We start from the raw sequence: 25,099 nt of genomic DNA, 5'->3' as shown, positions 1-25,099 counted from the left end.
TATTACTTTAGAGAATTAAAATGGATTGACATCCTAGAGTAATAGGTCCTGACATTTCAGATTATTAATTGTCCAAGAGTATAGATAGCACCCAGTATGTTAGCATAGTTGTGATTAGAAAAAGATAGTAGCTCAAAAGCCAACAAGGTGGAAATTTTTGGCATTTTCTTTCCTTATTGGTCCAGACCACTTAGCAAGTAGATGTTTTACTTAAAATGCTTGATTGAAGATGAGGTAAAGTCTCCCAGTTGTAGAGTTTAATTCATATGTTTAGTATTTCTGAATATCATAAATGTTCTCTCAGATACTCTTTATTATTCAAAAAATTTACCATAAAGTCTCATGGGATCAGAAAATGGTTACCACGTACAGTATCTTTCGAATCAGGAGGTATTGACCACAGTTTTCAAATTTCTGTGTATACAGAGTGTAAAGTTTATGATTTTTGTTTCTGAATTCTTTAGGAACAACTAGAAAGAATCAATGAAGCTCTTTCCTGTGAATATGAATGCCGCCGGCGGATGTTGATGAAACGATTAGATGTGACAGTGCAGTCCTTTGGTTGGTCTGATAGAGCAAAGGTAGGGCTGTGTTCCCATTTGTGTCCTGTAGGTGGTACTCTGTGACAGCTCTTCAGGCTGCACTGTCATTATGTAATTGTGCCACATTTGCACTTACCACTTACTCTGAGGCACATGCCCGGGCCAACTACTGCTCTTACATAATGATCCTAGTCTTTTGTAAATCCCTGTTTGCAGATATCTTGATTTCTTTCCAAATGTTTTCACATTGATTTTAAACTACTACATGTTGTGATTTATGCAATGATAGGCATAAAAGAAGGGGTGTCATATGAGGCAGTGAGATAGATACAGTAAACAACCGGTCAAGAAAGGAGACCATTGGAATAGGTGTAGGTAGTGCTGATGCCAGAACAAGTCTTCTGAAAGGTGTTGTAAGGCTCTGGACTGTGTTCTGGTTTAAGAGGAGGTTGGATGGTGGGGGCATTCCCAAATAATGGATTTATCACATAGCTTTCTAGAGAGCTGTCTCCCATCACTCCCATTTTATGCCTTTAAACTGTATTCAAGCTTCGTCTGGGTACCCTGCCCACTCTGCATCATAGTCTAGAAATTCTCCAGACAGTAAGCTGGGACAGTTAATAGGGCTTGCATCATTTGCGTCCCCTGTTTCAGGGATTACTGTTCTGTGCTCCTTCATGTCCAGTGTGTGGAAATCACTAGTTCACATGGGTTGTCCACTTTTGTTTCAGGTGGGATGGTAAATCTGGTGCCTCTTACTCTCACATATCATACCATCATCATCGTCGTCATCGTTATCATCATGTTTTTTTGTATTGACTAGGCAGTTCTACCCCATGTTGTATCAGCTGGGGCACTTGTGCAGCTTCATTCAGCTGATGCTGGGACTGGGCTGGAATATTCAAGATGGTTGTCTCATAGTGTGGGTTCTGCTGATTGTTGTTGTGCTTTGCCTGTCTTGGTTCTTAAGTGGTCTCTGTTTCTACGTGGTGTTTTGTATTGGTTTACTATGGCTGCTGTAACAAATTAGCGTACACTTAGTGGCTTAAATAATGAACATTTATTCTTATAGTTCTAGAGATCAGAAGTCCTAAAATGAAGGTATTAGCAAAGTTGCATTCCTCCAGATACCATAGGGGAGAATCTCTTTCCTTTGTATTTTCTAGCTTCTTAATGCTACCTGCATACTCGACTTAATGCTACCTTGACTCGACTCGTGACGTCATCCTTTTATCTTCAAAACTAGTAGTGTAAGATCCTCCAGTCTTTCTGTTTCCATTGTCACATCACCTTTTGTGTCTCTCTTACAAGTATTCTTGTGATTATACTGGGCCCACTCACATAGTACAGGATAATGTTTGTATCTGAAAATCTTTGAATTAATCACATCTACAGCTGTCAGGTAACATATTCCAAGAATTAGGATGTGGACATCTTTAGGGGAGCTGTTTTTTAATTTACCACACACCTCATCTTCCTTACCACTATAGGAGGTGATTTTTCTGAATCCTTGCATTGTGAAAATGTATTTATTCTCTTGTCACATTTGATTGATAGTGTGGGTAAATATAAAAATCTAGGTTGAACCTATTTTTCCCTAAAAATACTGAAGGCATTGATTCATTGTTTTCTAGTGTTTCGTGCTACTGGTGAGAAACCTGATGTAGTTCTGTGTCCTTCTGGATAACTTTTAAAATTTTTTCTTGGGAAACTTTTGGGCTTTTTCTTTAGCTTTGGAGTTCTGAAATTTCATAGTAAGGGTTCGTATGGGTCTTTTCCATTCATTGTGCTAAAACAGTAAATGGACCTTTGAATGTATAGACTCTTATCTTTTATATTTTTCTTCATTAATCTCTTTCATTTTGTTTTATTTTCTCTTTCTGAAATTCTTATTAGTCAGATTTTGGACATCCTGTATACATCCACTTAAGTTGCTTTATTTTTTCTCCCATTTTCTGTTTTCCTTTTTTGATACGTTTTCTTAGAAATGCCCTCAATTTTATTTTGTATTTGGTATCGAATTTTTGTTTCTGCCATCATTTTTTAATTTCCAGGGAATCTTTTTGATTCTGTAGTTTTCCTTTTTTTCATATTTTTTTCTTGTTTTATGGATGTATTATCATCTTAAATAAAAATGAAAAATTAAAAAAAAAAGGGTCTTAAATTATCTCTGTTTCCTCCAGCGTAATTTTTTATTGGTTTTTCTTAGTCTCTTGTTTATGGTGGTTTTCCTCAAATGCAGGATGGTTCTTGGTTGATCATATTAAGAGCAAGACATTGAAAAGCTGTGTGCTTTGCTTTTTAGATTTCACATATAAGTAAAATCGTAGGGTATTTACCTTTCTCTGTCTGGCTTATTTCACTTAGCATTAAACCCTCTAGATCCACTCATGTTGTTACAAATGGCCAGACTTCATTCTTTATTATGTCTGAATAATATTCCATTATTTGTTTATATATATGTGTATACACACAATCTCTCCACATCTTTTTTTATCCATTCATCTATCAGTGTCCCCCGATAGGTTGCTTCCTTATCTTGGTTATTATAAGTAATGCTGCAGTGAACATAGGGGTGTGTGTATTTTTTCAAATTAGTGGGTTTTTTCCTTTGGGTAAATAGCCAGAAGTGGTATTACTGGATCATATGGTAGTTCCTAGTTTTAATTTTTTGAGGACCCTTCATAATGTTTTCCACAGTTTCTGCACCAATTTTTGTTTCCACCAACAGTGCACGAGGGTTCCCTTTTCTCCACATTGTTGCCAACATTTTTTATTTCTTGTCTTTTTGATAATAGCCATTCTGATAGGTGTGAGATGTTATCTCATTGTGGTTTTGATTTGTATTTCACTGATGATGAGTGATACTGAACATCTTTTCATGTGCCTGTTGACCATCTGTAGGTCTTCTTTGAAGAAATGTCTATGTAGGTCCTCTGCCTTTTTAATATGATTTTTTTGGATACTGAGTTGAATGAGTCCTTTATATATTTTGGATGTTAAACCCTTATTGATAATATCCTTTCAACCATACCTTCAGTAGGTTGCTGTTTAGTTCTATTGATTTCTTTGCTATGAAGAAGGTGTCCTCTTTGGTGTCATCTCATTTGTTTATTTTTGCTTTTGCAGTCCTTGCCTGGGAAGACAGATCGAAAAAATACTGCCGAGACTGATACCAAATAGTTTACTAATTGTTTTCTTTCAGGCATTTTATGGGTTCAGGTCTTAATTTAAGCATTTAATCCATTTTGAGTTTATTTTTGTGTATGGTGTAAGAAGATAGTCCAGGTTCGTTTTTGTACATGTAGCTGTCCAGTTTTCCATTTATTGAAGAGACTGTCCTTTCCACCTTGTATATTCTTGCCTTCTTTGTTGTAGGTTAATTGACCGTAAAGCATGCATTTATTTCTGGACTCCCTATTGTGTTAAGATGATCTATGTGTCTGGTTTTTGTACTACCAAACTGTTTTGATTATTATAGGTTGTGTACAGTTTAAAATCAGGGAACATGATATGTACAGTTTTGTTCTTTTTCACAGTTGCTTTTGCGAATTGGGGCCTTTTCTGGTTACGTAGGAATTTTAGTACTATTTTATAGTAGTGGTATTCTGGTTCTGTGAAAAATACTGTTGGGGTTTTGATAGAGATTGCATTGAATCTGTAGATTGCTTTGGGTAGTATGGACATTTTAATAATACTAATTCTTCTGATTCATGAGCATGGTACATCTTTCCATTTATTTGTATTCAGTTGCTTTCATCAGTGTCTTGTAATTTTCACTGTACAAGTTTTTCCCCTCATTGGTAAATTTTATTCCTAAGCCTTTATTCCTAGGGTTTTGATTTGTTTTTTTATGCAGTTGTAAATAGATTTGTTTTCTTAATAACTCTTTCAGATAGTTGTTACTAATATATACAAACAACAGATTTCTTTATATTATCATACAACTTTACTGAATTCATTGATTGGTTTTAATAGTTTTTTGGTGGAGTCTTTAGGATTTTCTGGATACAATATCAGGTCATCTACACTTAATGACAGTTTTGCTGCTGCTTTCCAGTTTGAATGCCACATTTTTTTCCCCTCCTTGCCTAATTGCCCTGGCTAGGACTTCCTCCATCTTAGAGGGCAATCTTTCAGCTTTTCACTGTTGAGTGTGATGTTTGCAAAGGTTTGGTCTTATATGGCTTTTATTTTGTTGAGGTATGTTACCCACTGTGTTGAGAGTTTTTATCATTAATGGATGATGAATTTTGTCAGATGTTTTTTTCTGCATCTATTGAGATGATCGATCATATGATGTTTTCTTTCTTTTTTTTTTTTTTAGAAAGAGTGTGAGAGAGTGTATGTGTGAGAGGGGAAGGACAGAGGGAGAGGGAGAGAGCATCTTAAGCAGGTTCCAGGCTGGGCATGGACCCTGATGCGGGCTCAGTCTCAGAACTGTGAGGTTATAACCTGAGCTGAAATCAAAAGTCAGATGTTTAACAAACTGAGCCACCCAGGCTTCCTGCCCAATCATAAGATTTTCATCCTTCATTTTGTTAATGTGATGTATCTTGTTTGATTTACATCTTGTGTCTGTAGAATAAATCCCACTTGATTATGGTGTATATTCATTTTAATGTAGTGTTGAATTCGTTTTGCTAATCATTTGTTGAGGAGTTTTGTATCTGTGTTTATCAGGGATATTGGCCTGTAATTTTTTTGTTAGTGCCTTTGTCTGGTTTCAGGGTTATGGTGGCCTTGTAAAATGAGTATGGAAACATTCCATCCTCTTCAGTTTTATGGAATAATTTGAGAAGGGAATGATGATTAACTCTTTGAATGTTTGGTAGAATTTAGCTTTGAAGCTGTCTGATGCTGAACTTTTTTTGTTGGGAGTTGTTTGATTCCTGATTCAACTTCATTGCTAATTATCAGTCTATTCAGATTTTCTCTTTCCTCATGACTCAGTCTTGGAAGATTGTATGTTTCTAGGAATTTATTAATTTCTTCTGAGTTGTCCAATTTGTTGGCATATAATTGTTCAATAATCATCTCTTAGGGTCCTTTGTATTTCAATGCTACCAATTGTAATTTCTCTTTCATTTCTTAGTTCTGTTTGGGATATTTTCTGGATGAGTCTGGCAAAAGGTTTATCAATTTTGTTTATCTTTTCAAATAACCAGCTCTTTGTTCCATTGATGTTTTCTGTTTTTTGGTTTTTTTTTTTTTAATCTCTAGTGCATTTATTTCTGTTTTGATCTTTATTATTTCCTTCCTCTGTTAACTTTGGGCTTTGTTCTCCTTTTTCTAGTTCCGTTAGGTGTAGAATATTTGAGGTTTCTCTTGTTTTTTGAGGTAAGCCTTTATTGCTGTGAACTTCTGTCTTAGAACTGCTTTTGTTTTATCCCAAGGATTTTGGAATATTGTGTTTCCATTTTCATTGTCCCAGTATTTTTTTTTTTTCTTTGATTTCTTTGTTGACTCATTGTTTTTTGTTTTGTTTTTTTTTAACACGTTTAATTCCACACGTTTACTTTTTCAGGTTTTCTTTTCTTTTTTTTTTTTTTTTTAATGCTTATTTATTTTTGAGAGAGAGAACGAGCAGGGAAGGGGCAGAGAGAGAGGGAGACACAAGATCAGAAGCAGGCTCCAGGCTCTGAGCTGTCAGCACAGAGCCCAATGCAGGGCTTGAACCCACAGACCATGAGATCATGACCTGAACCCAATTTGGATCTTAACCAACTTAGCCACCCAGGCACACCTCCGATTTTCTTCTTGTAATTGATTTCTAGTTTCGTGCTGTTGTGGTTGGAAAAGGTGCCTTATAGGACTTCAGTCTTCTTAAATTTATTGAGATTTCTGTGGCCTAACATGCCATCTGTCCTGGGGAATTTTTTGTGTGCATTTGAAAAGAATGTATGTTCTGCTTTTTTATGTAATGTTTTGTATATATTTATTAAGTCCATTTGGTCTAATGTGTTGTTTAAGGCCATTGTTTCCTTGTTGATTTTTCTATCTGGATGATCTATCCATAGGTGTAAGTGGGGAGTTAAAGTCCCCCACTATTATTGTGTTGCTCTCAACTTTTCCTTTTATGTCTGTTAATATTTGCTTTATATATCTAGGTACTTTCTTGTTGGGGTACATAAATATTTACAAATGTTATATCCTTCTGTTGGATTGACCTCCTTTTCATTGTGCAATACCCCTGTTTATCTTCTGTTATGGTGTTTGTTTTAAAGTCTGTTTTGTCTGATAAAAGTATTGGTATCCAGTTTTCATTTCCATTTGAATGGAATACCTTTTTTTATTCCATCACTTTCATCCTTTTTTATCTTTAGATCTACAGTGAGTGTCATGTAGGCAGCATATAAATGGTCCTTGTTCTTTTATCTGTTCAAAACGTACAGGTACCTTTTGATTGGAGAATTTGTTCCATTAACATTTAAAGTAACTATTGATAGGTATGTACTTAATTGCCATTTTGTTAATTGTTTTCTGGTTATTTTTATAGTTCTTCCCTGTCTTCTTCCCTTGCTCTCTTTCCCTGTAGTTTGATGCCTTTCTTTAGTGTTAGGTTTAGCTTCTCTTTGCTTTATTTTTTGTGTATCTATTAATAAGGTTTTTGGTTATGGTTACTATGAGTTTCACATATAACCTGTATATATAGTGGTCTATTTTAAGTTGATGGTCACTTAGAATATGTTAATGAATGCATACTCTGCCTTGCCACCAGTGTTTTATGCTTCTGGCATCATATGTTGTGTCATTTTATTTTATATATCCCTTAACTAATTATTGTAGTTATAGTTGTTTTTACTACTGTTGTCTTTTAGCTTTCATACTAGCTTTCATACTAGCATTATAAGTGGTTGATCCACTCCCTACCTTTATTATGTAATTGCTTTTACCAGTGAGATTTTTTTCTTTCATATATTTCCTTATTTCTAGTCATTGCCTTTTATTTCTACTTAAAAAATCCTTTTAATGTTTCTTTTGGGATCTGGCAAGTGTTGATGAACTCTGTTAACTTTATCTTGTCTGGGAAACTCTTACCTCCCTGTCAATCCTGAATGATAACTGTGCTGGATAGCATATTCTTGGTTGTAAGTTTTCCTTTCAGCACATTGAATATATCATGTCACTCCCTTTTGGTCTGCCAGCTTTTTGCTGAAAAATCAGCTGATAGCGTTATGAGAGTTTCCTTGTATATAACTAGTTGTTTTTCACTTCTTGCCTGTAAGTTTCTCTCTTTATCTTTAACTTTTGATATTTTAATTATCAATGTGCAATGGTATGGATCTCTTTATTTGGGTTTTTCTTTGCTTCCTGGACCTGAATGTCTGTTTCCTTCCCCAGGTTAGGGAAATATTCAGCCATTATTCTTTCAAATAAGTTTTCTTGCCTGTTTTTTCCACTTTTCTCATTCTGGAACCCCTAGAATGTGAATATTAGTACATTTGATGTCTTGGAGGTCCCTTAAACTATCCTCATTTTTAAAAGTTCTTTTTTCTTTTTGTTGTTCTGATGGTGGTGATTTACAGTACCTTATCTTCCAGGTCACTTTCTGTTCTTCTTTATCATCTAATATGCTTTTTGATTCCCTCTGTCTTTTTTGTTTCATCTGTTGCATGTTTCAGCTCTGATTAATACTGTCTTACACTTTTGAACAGTAGTACTGTCTTACACTTCATCCATTCTTCTGAGTTTGATGAGCATCTTTATGCCCATTGACTTTGAACTCTGTTTCAGATAACTTCTGTTTCATTAAGAGCTTTTGTTGAGGTTTTGTTTTGTTCTTTTTTTTTTAAGTTTTTTTTTTTTTTTTGTTTTGTTTTTTACATTTCTTTATTTTTGAGAGACAGAGTGAGACAGCGCACGAGTCAGGGAGGGGCAGAGAGAGGAGACACTGTATCTGAAGCAGCCTCCAGGCTCTGAGCAAGCTGTCAGCACAGAGCCTGACACGGGACTTGAACCCATGAACTGTGAGATCAATGGCCTGAGCTGAAGTTGGGCACTCAACCGACTGAGCCACCCAGGCGCCTCTGTTTTGTTCTTTTATTTGGAATATATTTCTGTGTTTCCTCATTTTGTCTGACTCTGTTTCTATGTGTTGAGCAAATTGGCTACCTCTCCTGGTCTTAAAGCAGTGGTTTTATATAGGAGATGTCCTGTGGGGCCCAGAAGTGCACTCCCCCCTCATCACCAGAGCCACATGCTCAAGAGGCATTTTCTGTGTGAGCTACGTATACCTCCCTATTCTAGGACTCGGCCAGTGGGTGAGGCTTTCAGTGGGGTGCCAGCAGCATTAGCATGTTAGATTGAGAGTTCCAAGATGGCACCTGCTAGCATCAGCACTAGCAAAGTAGAATGTGATCTTCAAAAGGGCCCCTGACGGTGTTTTCTGTCTCTAGAGTGTGTCTTAGCAATTGCCTGCCTGTCTGAGCAGCATGAGCCCTCAACGAGCAGGTTCTCTGTTCCCTGTAGCTCTGTGGTTTTCCTGGATGTAATCTCTGTTTTGAAAGTCTAGCTTTGGGGCTCTCTTCTCTCTTGTGCAGGATCTAAAGGTTGGAGTACCTGTGTGGACCTCCAACCCTTCACTCCTCAGGAAGAAGTTCCATGTTTTTGAAATTCTTTCCTGTCTGTGGATTGCTGTGTTGTGGTGTGGGTTTTTTCCCCCCTCTGGGGGGGGGAGGAGGTCTCTGCCACTTTGATTCCTCTTAGTCCCTCCTTGTGGAGGCTCTGTTCATTCAGTTTTCAGGACTTTTTTTTGAGGGAATTATTCTATATGTAGTTTCATATTTGTTTTGACCAGTGGTGGTAGTGAGTTCAGGATCCTCCCGTGCCACCATCTGAACTGTCCTCTGAGAAACATTTCAGCGTAGGAATCATAGAATAGCTATAAGGCAGAGTTGTAGAGCTGTCATTCATGTATTTTCTTTCAAAAAACATTTATTCAGCACCTCATATGTGTCAATCACTGTATGGGAGGTACCAGTTTTATAAATTTAATAGTTTGTTTATATATTGGGTCTTCAGCTTAACCTGATAGAATTTTAATGATGAAAAGGAATTTAAGAATATAAGGAAAACTATGAAATGTAGTGCACTAAAAGGATCTTAATATACTAATTTAGGATACTTTCAGTATGGACCTTAAGTTTACACAGAAATCCAAAACAAGTTGTTTTTTTTTTTTTAATTTTTTTTAATGTTTATTTTTGAGAGAGAGAGAGAGAGAGCATGAGCAGGGGAGGGGCAGAGGGAGACTGAGACACAGAATTAGAAGCAGGCTCCTGGCTCTGAGCTGTTAGCACAGATTATGACCTGAGCTGGCAGGCTCAAAAACAACTTTTGACAGGTTGTTTTCTTTGAACATTTGGAGTGGCATGGACTCATGGACACGTTGACTGTTTACTAGCCTTCATCTTGGGGACTTTGAGAAAATATGCCTGTTTGAAGTAACTTGATATTTATCTTCTCATCTTGGTTTTTTTTTCATCATGTTTTAGGTAAAGGAGGTTGTGTTTTTGTTCTTTATTCCTTAGTTTGGATGATTTTTAAAAATTCTTTTTCTTAGGGTCAGCTTGTCTTTTCATTTGATCCTTTTCAATTGATTATATGAATACATGCATTGGACCCCAGGTTTTCTTGTTAAATTTAACACATTATTATTATTTCCCCCCATTTCATGTGTCTGAGATTGTCGAATGACTCATAAAATATTGTTCTACAGCATTTAAACTCTGCAGGATATTTTATCATCTAGGTATACTCTGTTGGTATTGAGGTTTTCTTTAATTTTATCTGCTTGACCCTTAATGAAATCCTTGGAGCTGAATATTTGTTCATGTCCATGATACATTTCTAAAATGGGATTTTTTGATGAAATAATATGTATAAGTAGATTTTAATATTTTTGATGCATACTGCAGGGTTGCCCTTCAGAAGGATTATATATATTAGCATGGATAATCTGATTTCTTTTCTCTGTTATTTTGTTAGTATTGAGATAGGACTATGAGTATAATTTTATAGTTTGCTTTTTTCACTGAACATATTGTGATCAATGTCCTGTATCTCTAAAAGTTTTAATACTCTTTTTAAGTTAATTTTTAATTTATTTCTTTTTTTTGAGATATGATTCACCATCGTAAGGTGTACATACGGTTCAGTGGCTTTTAGTTTATTTACTATATTTTTGTAACCATTACTACTGTCTAGTTCCAGAACATTTCCATCACCCTAAAAAGAAACATGTACCCTTTCTCTGGCAGCTGCCACTATGATCTGCTTTCTGTCTCTTTGGATTTACCTATTCTGACAGTTCTTATAAGTGGAATCATACACTATGTGGCATTTTATGTCTGGCTCCTTAGCATAATGCTTTCAAGATTCACCCGTTGTTTTTGAATATAACAGTACTTCCTTTCAGTATCCTTTTTATGGCTGCATTATATTTTATCATATATTGATGCCATAGTTTACTTTTTTATTTTATACATTTTTTTCCTGTGTTAATTGCTAGGAATATTAATATATGTAATTTTTACTTGTAAATTTCGAAGTATATTCCTATGGTGGATTCCTAAGTGGAAGTTTACTGTGTCAAAGGTTATGACTCTTTTAAAAAAAAAAAATTTTTTTTTTAAGTTTATTTTTTTGAGAGAGTGAGAGTGCAGAGCCTGACACAGGGATCGAACCCACAAACTGTGAGGTCATGACCTGAGCTGAGATCAAGAGTTGGATGCTTAACCGAGTGTGCTACCCAGGTGTCCCAAAGCTTATGACTCTTGATGCTCTTGATTCACATGGCCAAATTGTTTTCTGGAAGGTTTTTATGAATTTAAACTCCGGCCAATAGAGTAAAGGAAATTTTGTCCTCACTTTAGTTTCTTTAATATTTAGAATATTAACAGTTTGATTACTAACTTGATGGTTAAAAAAGACTAAATTGTTTTAAGTTGTATATTTTCATTATTAGTGAAGTTCAACTTTTTTCCATAAGCTTATTAGTCATTTGAATTTCCTCTTGTTTCGAAATCTCTTTTTGTCTTGTCCTTTTTCCCCTTTGGGTCTTCCTGTTTTCCTTTTGATTGAGCTTTTTATATATTAAGGAAGTTAGCTAGTTGATTTATTTGTGGAATATATTTACACCACTTGTTTTATGTTTTTGATGTATAGAAATTTTAATCTTTTTAATATAGGTAAGTTTTTCAATTTAAATTAAAACTTGAAACACTGAACTCTTTAGTGTATTTGGAATTCTCTGTTATATGGTATGCCTTATTACTGTTCCGTTGTTCAACAGTTCATTCCAACACCATTTAAAAATTAATCCATTCCTTTCTCACTGATTTTTTTTTTACCCCCTTCCCCCATTTCTCACTGATCTTTGATGCCTCCTCTGTCATTTCTTGCATTCATATATTTATGAGGTTCTGAATCTCATTTGCCTATTTTGTTTCATCGGTCTGTTTTTACCCCAAGTCCCATTTAGGCTGAGGTAGGATAGTGTATTGTTATCTCCACCTGTGCCTGGGGTAAGGCAGGGTCAGCTGGACCCAGGCACAGCTGGGACTCTGTGTATTTTGGGGGAACTGTTTAAGCTTTCCCGGTCTCATTTCTTTTTCCATCTGCAAAAGGGGATAATAAAAGCAACCATTTTTTAAAAGGTATTTTAAGAATTAGAAATGATTATTAAGTGGACAGTATCCTGGCATATTTAATAACTACTCAAGGAATGTTAGCTGTTAAGACTGATGATGATATATCACATATTAATATTTAGCCCTCTTTCAAAATTCTTTTAGTTGTATTTACATATATAGCTTCTGGATTAACTTTAGATTCCTTTTTTCTCCCCATCCTATCACAAACCATTCCAGTAGGATTACGATACATTTATAAGCTAATGTGGTGGGAAAATGACATTACTCACTGTCCCTATCCAGAAACTTGGCATTTCTCTCTATTCATTCAAGTTTTCCTTTTGTTTTTATAAGCTTTACTTAATGTCTCCTTCTTAAAGGTCCTATAAGTGATTTTTGGTTAAAGTTATTTTTAGCTATTTTGTTATTAGCCATGGATGGAATCTTTTTTTGTGTGTTACTTTTTTAATGACTTGTTATTGGTAGTTATGTGTTCTTTAGGGATCTGTTGGTCTGTTTTTTTCATTTTGCATACAAATGATGAGCTATTTAATATTTTGCTCTTTTCCATTTCTTTGCTTGTGCATGATCTCTTTTTTTTTTCTTTCTGAAGACTGTGATTTATTGTTCTTTTACTGAAATGGTCTTTGGTTCCTTTTCCCCCCTAACTTTGGTTATTTAGGTAAAAACAGATGACATAGCAAGAATTTACCAGCCGAAGCGTTATGCTCTATCACCGAAGACAACGATTACATTGGCACATCTACTTGCTGCTCGTGAAGATCTATCCAAGATCATAAGAACAAGTAGCGGCTCCAGCCGAGAGAAGACGGCATGTGCCATTAATAAGGTTGGGTTTTCTTTTCAGTGCAATGGAGAATGAATTTATAATATCCTCATTTGCTGTTTTTACAGATTTTAATCCATTTTTGTTGTGGTAAACTCCTAGAAAAGAGAGTGGTGAAAGCATTTCAGTTCATCTAGGCTTAGTTATGTTTTGTGTGTCCATGTTCATTTGAATTTCTGTATTCATAAATTAAGCCACAGTTTTATTTGAATTGGAAGAACGAAGAATTGTTTTTGTCAATAGCTTTAGCAAGAATTAATTTGCCTTCTAAGAATGTCATTTTTTTTTCTTGTCAGTAAAAATGTGTAGTATTTAAGTACTAACAGATTCCTTATATACTTGGGAAGGAAGGAAGAGTACTTGCTTGAGAGTCATACAGATCAGGATTCACATCCTAGCTGTATCATTTGCAGAGAGAAATCACCTTGGGCAAGTTACTGAGTGTTGTGGAGGTTTCATTTTCTGATTCAGAGTATAGATCCATTTCTCCATGACTGCTTTTAAACAAGCTCAAAGAGACCGAATCTTTTACTTTACAATAGCAGCAATAGTGATAAACTAATCTAGATTTGTCAGTTTGAGTGGCATGTATGGCAGAGTTTATTACAAAAGAGCAAAAAAACAGAAGGGATTTGGGCAATTTTAAAACATTGCTCCTCACTCGGTATAGTGAAAAAAGTATTCTCTATACAGGATGTCTTGCTAGAGGTATGGTTTGTATGTAAAGTTAGTTATTGCTAAGTTAGTCACCAGTGTTTGTTCCTCTCTCTTCCATTTTAGATCCGTCTCCTCTAGCTTCTGAAAGTATTGTCTTTAAATATGTTACTTAGTATCTTCTATCAGGCAATGATCTAGTCTTGCCAGATTAAGAGTTCTACTTCTTAAGTGACATTATCCATCTCTTTTCCAAGTTTGTAGTCTAATTATTTGAAGGCAGTCTTACCAGTTCTTGCAACACTGTCCCCATATAGCCATCCACGTAGCATGTTTGATGGTGAGACCAATGAGAATAACAACCAAGAAAAGCTCTTTTTCATTGATGATTGGGACATTATTGGTGACTTTAAAAGAGTGTTTGCATTCTTCAAACTTTGGCCCATAGTAAGGGTGTTGTACTTTTTGTTTTTTGTTTATGACATAAATTACTAAAACATGGTTTTGATTAGAGGATCAATGGAAGTAGAACCCAGTTGATTTATAGGTCATTTTGGTTGAGGCATTTACTGTTTTACCTTCTTTCCTGAAAGAAACTAGCATGAAGCTAGTTTCCTAGCTTCCTTCCTCACCACTGTCTGTTTTTCTTTATGGGCATATCAAGTAGCTCCTTTATACAGAAGGCTGGGGACTTAAACCAAACTCTTCCCTGACTTATCCTTCAAAGTATTATCAAGCATGGTTAAGAAAGCCTAGTTAAGTCTTTATTTTCTGTATAATAATATAGTAACTAGTATCATCATTGAAAGTTTGTGAGGTTAAGTTTCAAAGAAGGGAATAGTTCATTGAGAATCCTTTTATCTCTGGAATAATACCTTGGATAATAGTCATTATATTCCTCTCTGACGTCTCATTAAACCCACATGTCACCATATATACTTCATACTTTGTTAAAATAAAATGTGCTTAGAATATAGTCTTTTATTGGATAACCCATGACCAAATGAATGGCAGTGGAAAGTCCAGAGTTGTTGTATAGATAGGAAGTTAATTAATAGGGTGAATAGTTGACGTATATTGAAAGTGTTCTGCTTAAAATATTTTAGTGTGGTGGGTACTACATTTGTTACAGAATTTGGTAAACAGGGGTGCCTGGGTAGCTCAGTCAGTTAAGTGTCTGACTCCTGATTTCAGCTCAGGTTATGATCTCATGCTTGTGAGATTGAGCCCCACATCAGGCTCCACACTGGGCAGGGAGTCTGCTTAAGATTCTCTCTCCCTCTCCCTCTGCCCCTCCCCTGCTCATGCATGCACATGCATGGGCTCACTCTCAAAAAAAAAAAAAAAAATTTTTTTTTTTGGTAAGCAAATTTAAATAAGGAGAAATTAACAAAGCTCTTAAGTTTCTGAAATATTCCCCAGATTATTTAAAAATAATACCATGTTGTGAGGAATTTTTCACATATCACATTTATATTTTCAATATTAATCTGTACTGCATGTCTGATACTTCCACGTCCTTAAATGTTTGGCTTCTGTTTCTTTATGAGAAGAGTAAGTTCAGTACCACTTAAATCCTTTATCTAAATTGTAACTTCTAAAATATTAGAAACTGAAAGACCATGTTTCTTCACACAGGTGCTGATGGGAAGGGTGCCTGACAGAGGAGGAAGGCCAAATGAAATTGAACCGCCACCCCCGGAAATGCCCCCTTGGCAAAAGAGACAAGAAGGCGGCGGAAGGGGTGGTTGGGGTGGTGGGGGTGGTGGGGGTGGTCGAGGAGGTGGTGGGGGTGGAAGAGGTGGCTGGGGAGGTGGAGGAGGTTGGGGAGGTGGTGGGGGAGGAGGAGGTGGCGGAGGAGGGTGGGGTGGAAGTGGGGGAGGGGGCGGTAGAGGAGGAGGTTTCCAAGGCAGGGGAGATTATGGCGGGAGGGGAGATTATGGTGGAAGAGGAGGCGGCTATGGTGGAAGAGGAGGGGGCTATGGGGGACGAGGTTATGGAGATCCGTATGGGGGAGGTGGTGGTGGATATAGAAGGTATTAAAAACCACCAAAATTAGATAGCAGTGCTTACTTCTTGGTAGGGACATTAGGTGTAGTGTTCTAAGTAACATACTTGAATGTCAGCTTTCAAGTAAACACCATGTTAGCTTCCTTGTTATCATTCTTAAATTGGGTTAATATGTAAGAGCATTGTTTTTATACTACCATTTGATCTCTTAGACAAAGTGATGATTTTTCCATATTCTGTGTACCCTTGAGCATGTCTTTTTAAAAAACAAAAAATGAACAAAAATTATTTTTAAAAATGTAAATATTTATTACCATCAAACTTGGAAAATGGAAAGTATTTTATTGTCATGATTGAATTTAGATTGTTACCCGTATTTTATTCAGGTTTGAAACACATAAATTACCCCACTTGTAATGGAAAGGAATATAGACTATTGCCTCATCTGTATTCCTGTGGCTGTGTTTGTATTTGTTAATTATTCTTTATGAAATAGGGAAAGGGACTTATCTGATTGTTGTGTTCAATAGGTAATTGTCATGACCTGTTTGCTCTTGTTTAGGAAACAATTTCTCGCCAGGCTTCTGTTAAAGTTCCATTAATTGAAGCTCACATCTACTTTTTGCAATGCATATTTGATTTATTTTCCAAGTGGATTTGAAACCTGTGATTTTCTTTGACAAAGCAAAGTTAAAGACTGAAGTCAGAATTTATTCTGAAGGGATTAAGACAAGTAATTTTACATTACGATGTAGAAAACACTCGTATAAATTGGTCTCTTCATCACTTATGCCATCGCTTTAGGTGTTTGAATATTAAAAGGCAGGCTGAGCTGCACTGCTCAGGATTAGGGCAGTTATTTTCCTGTTTCAGTCCATCAGAGGCAGGATTCAAGGCATCCCTTAGAAATTCTGATTCACAGCTAGATTTGGGAAACCGGCTTAGTGAATGGTTACATGTGGTCTGGTGGTTGGAACAGGTAAAGGTTTGGAGATGAGGAGTTGTGAATTTGAATCATGGCACTAGCCCAGGGGCGCTGTGAGGTGAACTGACCACAGCTCTCAAGGGCTGATTTGTCCTCATCTGTCAGATGGGGATTGTGACACTTGATCTCTTCTCAAACTGTTTCATAAAGACCTAAGTATAGTGTAATTTGTTGAGGGCTGTTGTAAATGGTTTAAGAAGTGGGCTCAGTACTGCATTATTCTTTTAGTAAAGAGAGCTAGATAAGATAGTCACACACGTTTTTTCATGCCCACTATAAAATGTCCTGGTGTGGGCGCCTGGTTAACACCTGTGCATAACACCTTCCTCTGATCTAACAAACTCAACAGATAGAAAGTGGAGTACCAGTGGACACATGGTATTTGGCATTTGGCAGTTTCGTTGTTGTTTTGCTTCCAGTAAACCGTGTAGTGAAATCTAAAATAATGTTAAAACTTTAAGGGTAAATATACTGCAGTCTTTGCCATGTATTTTTCAAGCTAACTCTTCAAAGAAATTTGTTCAGGATAGGAAAACATAAACTTTAGGTTATTTGTAAAATAGATTTTTAAAATGTGTTTATATTTAATGAATATACTTAATTTCATTTGTGATAGTTGGAAAAAAAGGCTTTCCATAATTAAGAAAAAACTTTTTTCAATAGCTATGAACTCTGAAAAATAAATAATTTTTAAAAATATATAATCAAAGACTACTGGACTATAGTTGCTGATACAGAACGGGTTTTCAACTACTTTAACTTCTTTTATCACTAGAGGTTTATGGCAAATAATTGCAGAAACATTAATTTATCCATTTCTGTAACACCTCTGTGTACTTTCATAGGGGTGCTGTTGGGTTATCCACTGTACTCACTGTAAGTGTTACTCAAGTTTATCACTTGCTCCTGGAATTGTATTGGAGTTGGGACCACTGGTGTTTATACATTCCTATAAATGTCACTTGAGTGAAAACCAGGGTGATCTAGACCCTAATATCTTACTCTCCCCTGGAAGGTAGGATTTTCATGATACCTTTTTTCAGTAAAAAATTCATTTGTAGAAGAGTGTCCTGTGCAATATCTAGGCCAGCAATAGGCAATTTGGGGCTTTGATGTGAAGAGCCATAATGTAAAAATGTTTTATAAATTGAGGGCAATGCATAGAGTATGATGAATGGTACATGACTGCTTTCTGCAATCTAATACCTTTTGATGTGCCTACTCTTCTAATTTAATTTTTCCTATTATCTCATTTATCCTCCCCTCCCACCCCCTACCTTAGTCTAGCCTTTGGTATCAAATAGCCCATGTAGATAAGACCTTACTGAGAGACTCTGCATTAAAGAAGTAACTAATCTCTTAAACATTAAAGCAAAGGTGGGGGGGGGGGGAACACCTGGGTAGCTCAGTCAGTTAAGCATCCAACTTCTGCTTAGATCATGATCTCATGGTTTGTGGGTTTGAGCCCTGTGTCGGGCTCTGTGCTGACCGCTCAAAGGCTGGAGCCTGATTCGGATTCTGTGTCTCCCTCCCTCTCTGCCCCTCCCCTGCTCACACTCTGTCTCTTTCTCTCTCTAAAAAATAAACATTAAAAAAAAAATAATCTCTTATCTGGACTATATAAAGAATTCGTGTTCCCATCCATTGTAGACGTGAGCTCTCAGCTAAAGAAGGGATCGGGTATTTTTTTTGAACCTATTCCCTTATGTTCTGTAGATCAGGGAAACCTTGCCTCTCTAAGCAGAAAAACACATTTTAAACCAAGTACACTTAATTACCTTTGTGTCAAAAGAAGGTAGGTAACCCAAAAAAGATTTGTGACCAGAGAATGTTCTGAGCAATGAGAACTCCTTATAAGGAGCACAGGGTGGAGAAATTTGGGGTGGGAACTGGGGATGGAAGAGAGGAAAGAGAGGAGGCAGTTTAATCTCTTCTTCAGAGTCAGGTTGTCAACGTGACTTGAAGTGTTACGAATTGCCAAAATGATAGATACACCCACATCCAAATGTACCAGAATGCATTCCTCAGAATTTGAGTGATTGGAATTTACCCCCAGTCTTTATTGGTCTGGTTAAACAAAAGTTGGCTGAGGATTAAGGGAAAGCTACGGCTATCTCTTAATCACTCTAAGTAATCATGAACACAAATGAATCGCTGTGGGTGGTCTACCCTGGACTGAACCACCCTCTCTAACAGTTTCACGCACAACTTCAAAGTTCTCCTTTACTTGCTAGTTTTCTTAGAACTGTGGGATTAAAGACAAAAGCCACAGAGAAATGGCAAGCTCAAATTTGTCTCCTTCATTGTGAAATATTCACAGGCAATATTTTGGGACCACTGTGAGTCCTGATGCAGTAAGATGGGAAAAGGTCGAATATTTTTGAACTGTTATTTCTGCATGTTCTGAAACGATTTAGATAAGACTTCTAATGAATAATTAGTTGCTTTGCTTTTCCTTCCAGGAAAACTCAGTTTGGTTAATAAGCGAGTGGTGTCAGCTGTGGATTATAGTAAAAATTCAAGAGAAGCTTCTATATATTCATGAACTAGAAGAAACACAAGACAGCTATGTGGTAGAGATCCTAATATCTTTTATCATATAAATATTACATAAAGAAAACTTACATTAGATATTAAAAAAAAAAAAAACCTTTACAATCTGTACACTTGTTTTTTCCTTGCAGTTCTTTTACATTGTACGTCCTTAGACAGAAATTCACAAGTGGTCAGTAAAAAGGCAAGTCAATTACCAAAGAAAATGAAAAGTAATGTTGTTGACAGAACAAGATTTGTCCTTATTTTGACAGATAAATATATGCTCAAACTTATTTCAAGTCCGTACAAGACAAAAATTTGTATCCTAGGCTTGACCAAAATTTTTTCCAGATTATTTCTATATTCCACTAATCCCATGTAACTCAGTGCAAATAATACTAATTTACATGCTGTTCTTTGGCCCTTGCTGGACTGCAAAAACTTGTGATAAAACTGCTTCTTACCCATTTCAGTGATAAATTCTGGAATGTTTGAGACCTCTAGCCATATACATTTGACTGATTAACGGAGTTCTGACCTTTGGAGTTCTAGGATTACAGATTACACAGAAACTAACCTAGCGTCTGTATTTTGGAGGGTAAGGAGAATGAAAAAAAATTTGTGTTAGATAACTCTATAAAGAAATTGAGCTGTACCACCTTTGGTCTTTATCAGAGGAAAAGAACAGTGAAGAGTATGAATTTTAAAGATTATCATAAATTTGTTCCATATAAGGTAAGTAGCAAAGTGCTTCTTAAGTTAGATACCAGGTGATGGACTTAAGCAGCCTTCTGGGGGGATTTCTGAGTTTGGATTTAGGAAAGGGTAAATTTGTGTGTAAAGTAATTCTTTGAAACACTAACTGAAAGCTACTCACTAGCTTTGTCACTAATGCTCAGAGCAAGGAGGTATGCAAATGGGAACTGGTCTTTCATCAAGGAAACTTCTTAAATAGTCTGAATCCTCCAAGGAAGCTATACTGTATATGTTCTTCATATTCTGATTAAGATTTGGTGTTGTTGGCTTTAGGTTTGGAACTTTAAATTGTTGAGATTAAGTTCTTGGCTGTTGGTCAACTTGTATGAATTTCAAGTCTGCTTGGTACCAAGCTTTCCAACATGGAAGGTAAGTTCCCCTCAAAAAGAATGATAATTTGAACTTTTTAGAGAAATCAAGAATCTGATAAAGGAGTTTATAAACAGTTGCCCAACTAAACAAGCCCATTTATCATTAACCTTCATTACTAGAAAGCTCATCGGATTCTTGTGATTTTGCTCAACAATACAATTTATGTGGTGAGCTATTTCTTTATCTTGTAACAAACAACTTTAAATTTGTGTAAATGACTAAAACTTGTTTAATTCCACATTTTATGAAGGAGGAGACAAAATTCCAAGCCACATGCATGCTTGATATTGTATATACATAATATACACATATACACTCTGGGCTGTTATTGAAGCCTCTGATCCAATTAGCTTATTTCTAAATAGTATTAAGACCGTATAAGCACAAATTCAGTTCAAAATAGTTAACTTCCAAAAAAAAAAAAAAAAAAAAAGATGGCACATGAAAAGTTTAACAGACTCTTTTTCAAAAAGCCTGAAGTTCCTAATTCTATCCAATGTACATCTGTGAGGACAGACATCATGTTTGTAGTATGTTTATTTTAGCTACCTGGCCAGTCATGTCTGAAGTGGTATTTGCCGTGTTTCTAGGTGTTTAGTTTGGCTACTTATGACTGTGTGACTAAAACTATGAGTTGACCTGTAATTGGATAATGTTCCCCCCTGATCTGTGGCTCCATCTCTAGATGTTTATTCGTAGGTAGATATTCTCATGTGAGTACGAGCCTAGTGAGGAAGGAGTGGGAGAAGGCTAGTTGATCAGACCTGAGGTAGTGAAGTGGGAACCAGATTCGAAAAGAATGCTGGAATATAGAGGAAGTAAAGCTGTTTGTGGAATGTATTTTTCCACTGTAAGCAAGCTTTGGCTGGAACAGGGTAAATCCCTCAGCTCCCAGAAAACCCACAGAAGGAAGCAAATTCATTTTCCAGGGATTTTAGTTCTAAGGAGGAAGTAGCTAGGCAGGCCACATAGGAGAAGCTACCTTGTCAGAAAACTACAGCCATGTTTTTATCAAGCTGTAGGTATTAGTCCCGGGGTGGGGGGTGGCAGATGTTTGTGGTGTGTATGGCAAAAATTTTGCATTCTTCAGCTTTCCTCCCCTTTGATTCAAGTGACTGGAAGAGAAGACAGTTCCACTTACTAGGTTAAAGGAAAAAAAAAAAAAGTAACTTGCTTTTCTCTTTTAAAGTGACCTTTTAAAAGAGCTGGTTGATCTAAGGTACACCAGGTGTTTGTTATTTATTTTAGTTAAGTGAGATCTCTGATATACTCATCTACACATTGTGCTCCTTGAGATTCTTGGCTAAGAACAGTCACCCTGCTCCATCTGAGCTAAGACATGATTGCTTCTTGCAAGTTGGAGAGTTTCTATTTTCTTCTGTGCATATTTCAGTTGGATCTTTAGAGCGTCATTATCTGCTTTCAGGGTATTTATTTCCTAAAGGGAAAGGAGATGTATGTTAATAAAGCAGCAATGAATAGCAAATCAGTTCCAATATTGGGAGTACTACACTTGATTGGCATTTTCTATTCACTGTGGCTGAGAATTAAAAACTATTTTCGAGGCAGTTATTTTGCTCTGAATAGAACATAACAAGTTAAATACCAAATGAGCATGTGCAAACAGCAATTAGTTTTTGTTATCATATCAAAGATATGAATGGGTAGCAAGCAGAATACATCATTCCCAGACGATAGGTGGATAATAAAACCTTTGGATGTTATATAGTGGGAAACCTAAACTTGGCAGAAACGGAGAGTCTGTGGTCAAGTCTGAGGTATGAAAACAGTGATTTAAATGAAACGAACTATGTCATATGATGGTTTTCTAATTTCCCCCCCAAATCGTAGAAAACTAATGGACTCTTTTGATAAAGAATTTATCCTACCCCCTAAATGGGAATTAGGTATCTAATTCTCTGTGGTGGTTAATTTCCACTTTTTTTTTTAATTGAAATATATTTGACATGTGACAGTATATAAATTTAAGATGTACAACATGTAAATTTGATAGTTAAATTTTAACACTGCCATTGTAGCAATAATCAGCACCTTTCATGTTAGTTTTCCTTTTTTAATAATTGGAATAATTTAAGATCTGGTGTCAGCAAGCTTCATTATAGTACAGTATTGTCTACATTCATTATACTACGCATTACATCTTTTGGGCTTATTTACCACTCGTAAGTTTGTACCCTTAAACAACATCTGTACTCTCCACCCTTTTTCCCCTGATAACCACCATTTTTTTCTGTTTTTATAAGTTCGGCTTTTTAGAATTCTATATACAAGTGATGTCATACAGAACTTGTCTTGCTCTGACTTACCTCACTTAGTATAATGTGCTCAATGTCCATGTTGTTGCACATTCCTTTCTTATGGCTAATACTCTGTGTGTGTGTGTGTGTGTTGTCCCTTCATTGATGAGGTATGGACACTTAGGTTGTTTCCATATCTTGGTTATTGTTAAATAATGCTGCAGTGGACGTGGGGTGCAGATATCTTTTTGAGTTAGTGTTTCTGTGTTCTTCAGATAAATACCCAGAAGCAGAGTTGCTGGATCATATGATGGTTCTGTTTTTAATATTTGAGGAACCTTCACACTGTGTTCCATAGCGACTGTAGTAATTTACATTCTCACCATCAGTGCATGAGGGTTCCTCCCTTTTCAGCACATCCTTGCAAGCACTTGCTCTCTAGTTTTCCTGATGCTAGACATTCTAACAGGTGTTAGTTGGTATCTCAATGTGTTTTGATTTTGCATTTCCTTGATGATGAGTAATAGCATCTTTTTATGCACCTGTTGGCCATTTGTATGTATTCTGTAGAAAAGTGTCTTTAATTCTTCTCATTAAAAAAAATTTTTTTTTTAATGTTTGTTTATTTTTGAGAGAGAGAGAGAGTGAACAAGAGAGGAGCAGAGAGAGAGACAGAATCCAAAGCAGGCTCCAGGCTCTAGCTGTCAGCACAGAGCCTGACGCGGGGCTTGCACCCACAAACCGTGAGATCATGACCTGAGCTGAAGTCAGATGCTTAACCAACTGAACCACCCAGGTGCCCCTAGTTCTTCTCATTTTTTAATCAGACTGTGTTGTTGTTACGGAGTTGTAGGCATCCTTTATATAATTTGGATAGCAGCCCTTTATCCAGTTTATGGTTTGCGAAAATTTTCTCCTATTCTGTATGTTGCCTTTTTATTTGGTTAATTCATTGGCTTTGCAAAACCTTTTAAGTTTGATGTAGTCTCATTTGTTGATTTGCTTTTGGTGTTACATCAAAAAAAAAAAAAAAAAAGTCATTGCCAAGACCAGTGTTGAGGAGCTTCTTCCATATGTTTTCTTTTAGGAGTTTTATAGTTATCAGGTCTTATGTTTAAGTCTTTTATACATTTTGAGTTAATTTTTGTGAGTGGTGTTAAGATAGGGGTCTAATTTCATTGCTCTTGCATGTACTTGTCCAGTTTTCCCAATGCTATTTGTTGAAGAGATTATCCTTTTCCCCCTTGGGTGCTCTTGGCGCCCTTATCAAATATTAGCTCACTGTGTAAGCAAGGTTTAATTCTGGGCTCTCTGTTCCACTGGTCTATGAGTCTGTTTTTGTGTCAGTACCATACTGATTTTATTGCTGTAGCATTGAGTATAGTTTGAAATCAGGAAGTATGATACCTCTGCCTTTATTCTTTTGCGGTTCCATACAAGTTTTAGGATTTTTTTTTTTCCATTTCTGTGAAGAATGCCATTAGTATTTTAATAGGGATTTCATTGAATCTGTAGATGGCTTTGTGTAGTGTAGACATTTTAACAATTCTTCGGATCATGAACATGGGATATCTTTCCATTTGTTTGTGTCTTCAGTTTCTTTCAGCAGAGTCTTGTTTTCATTGTACAGAATTTTCACTTCCTTGGTTAAATTTATTCCTAAATATTTCATTGCTTCTGGTGTTACTGTGAATAGGAAAGTTTTCTTTTTCAGATGTTTGATTCTTAGTGTGTAGAAATGCAGCTGATTTCTTTATGTTGACTTTGTAGCCTGCAACTATACCAAAATTGTTGATTAGTTCAAACAGTATTTTGGTTATTTTGGCGATTTTATATATACAGACTCATGTGCAAATATTGACAATTTTACTTCTTCCCTGATTTGGATGCTATTTTTTTTGTCTTGCCTAGCTGCTCTAAGATTTCCAGTGATATGTTGAATAAGAGTGGTGAGAGTAGGCATCCTTGTGTCTTGTTTCTGATCTTACTGGAAAAGCTTTAACTTTTTTCCCCATTCAGTGTAATGTTAGCTGTGGGTTTATCGTTTTGGGCCCTTATGTTGAGGTATGTTCCTTCTATACCCAGTTTGGTGTTTTGTTTTGTTTTATGATGAAAGGATGTTTGCTGTATTTTGTCAAATGCCTTTTCTGCCTCTACTGAGATGATCATGTGATTTTTATCTTTCATTTTGCTAATGTGATACATTACATTTATTGATTTGCCTATGTTATCTACTTGCATTCAGTGGCTAAATCCCAGTTTGGTCATGGTGTGTAATCCTTTTTGTATGTTCTTGGATTTAGTTTGATAATATTTTGTTGAGGATGTTTACATCTGTATTTATCAGCAATACTGGTCTGTAGTTTTCTTGTGGTGTCCTAATCTGGCTCTGGTATCGGGTAATGCTGTTGTCTTAGAATACGTTTGGAAGCCTTTCTTCCTCATTTTTTGGGAAGATTGTGAGATGAACATTTGGTACAATTTGCCAGTGAAGCTGTCTGATC

The 25,099-nt window shown here is 36.1% G+C and overlaps 2 protein-coding genes across 6 annotated transcripts in view; one reads left to right on the top strand and one right to left on the bottom strand.

The window, feature by feature from the left end:
- Nucleotides 1–16,345, top strand: part of FAM98B (family with sequence similarity 98 member B) — a 36,182-nt gene extending 19,837 nt beyond the window's left edge. Inside the window, exons 6-8 of the mRNA XM_003987287.6 lie at nt 465–581; nt 12,861–13,028; nt 15,318–16,345. Coding sequence (XP_003987336.3) covers nt 465–581; nt 12,861–13,028; nt 15,318–15,722 — 690 coding nt within the window. The 3' untranslated portion in view covers nt 15,723–16,345. The remainder of the gene's footprint in view (nt 1–464; nt 582–12,860; nt 13,029–15,317) is intronic.
- Nucleotides 16,346–19,243: 2,898 nt separating this feature from the next.
- RASGRP1 (RAS guanyl releasing protein 1) overlaps nt 19,244–25,099 on the bottom strand; it is an 82,191-nt gene continuing 76,335 nt past the window's right edge. For all 5 annotated transcript variants that reach the window (XM_045059566.1, XM_045059564.1, XM_023255509.2 and 2 more), the window contains one exon: nt 19,244–21,775. In XM_045059566.1, the coding sequence (XP_044915501.1) occupies nt 21,641–21,775 (135 nt within the window). In that variant the 3' untranslated portion in view covers nt 19,244–21,640. The remainder of the gene's footprint in view (nt 21,776–25,099) is intronic.

This window comes from Felis catus, chromosome B3 (genome assembly GCF_018350175.1).
Source record: "Felis catus isolate Fca126 chromosome B3, F.catus_Fca126_mat1.0, whole genome shotgun sequence".
NCBI lineage: Eukaryota > Metazoa > Chordata > Mammalia > Carnivora > Felidae > Felis > Felis catus.
The sequence above is the reverse complement of the archived record's forward strand: the minus strand, read 5'-3'. Positions and strand labels throughout refer to the sequence as shown.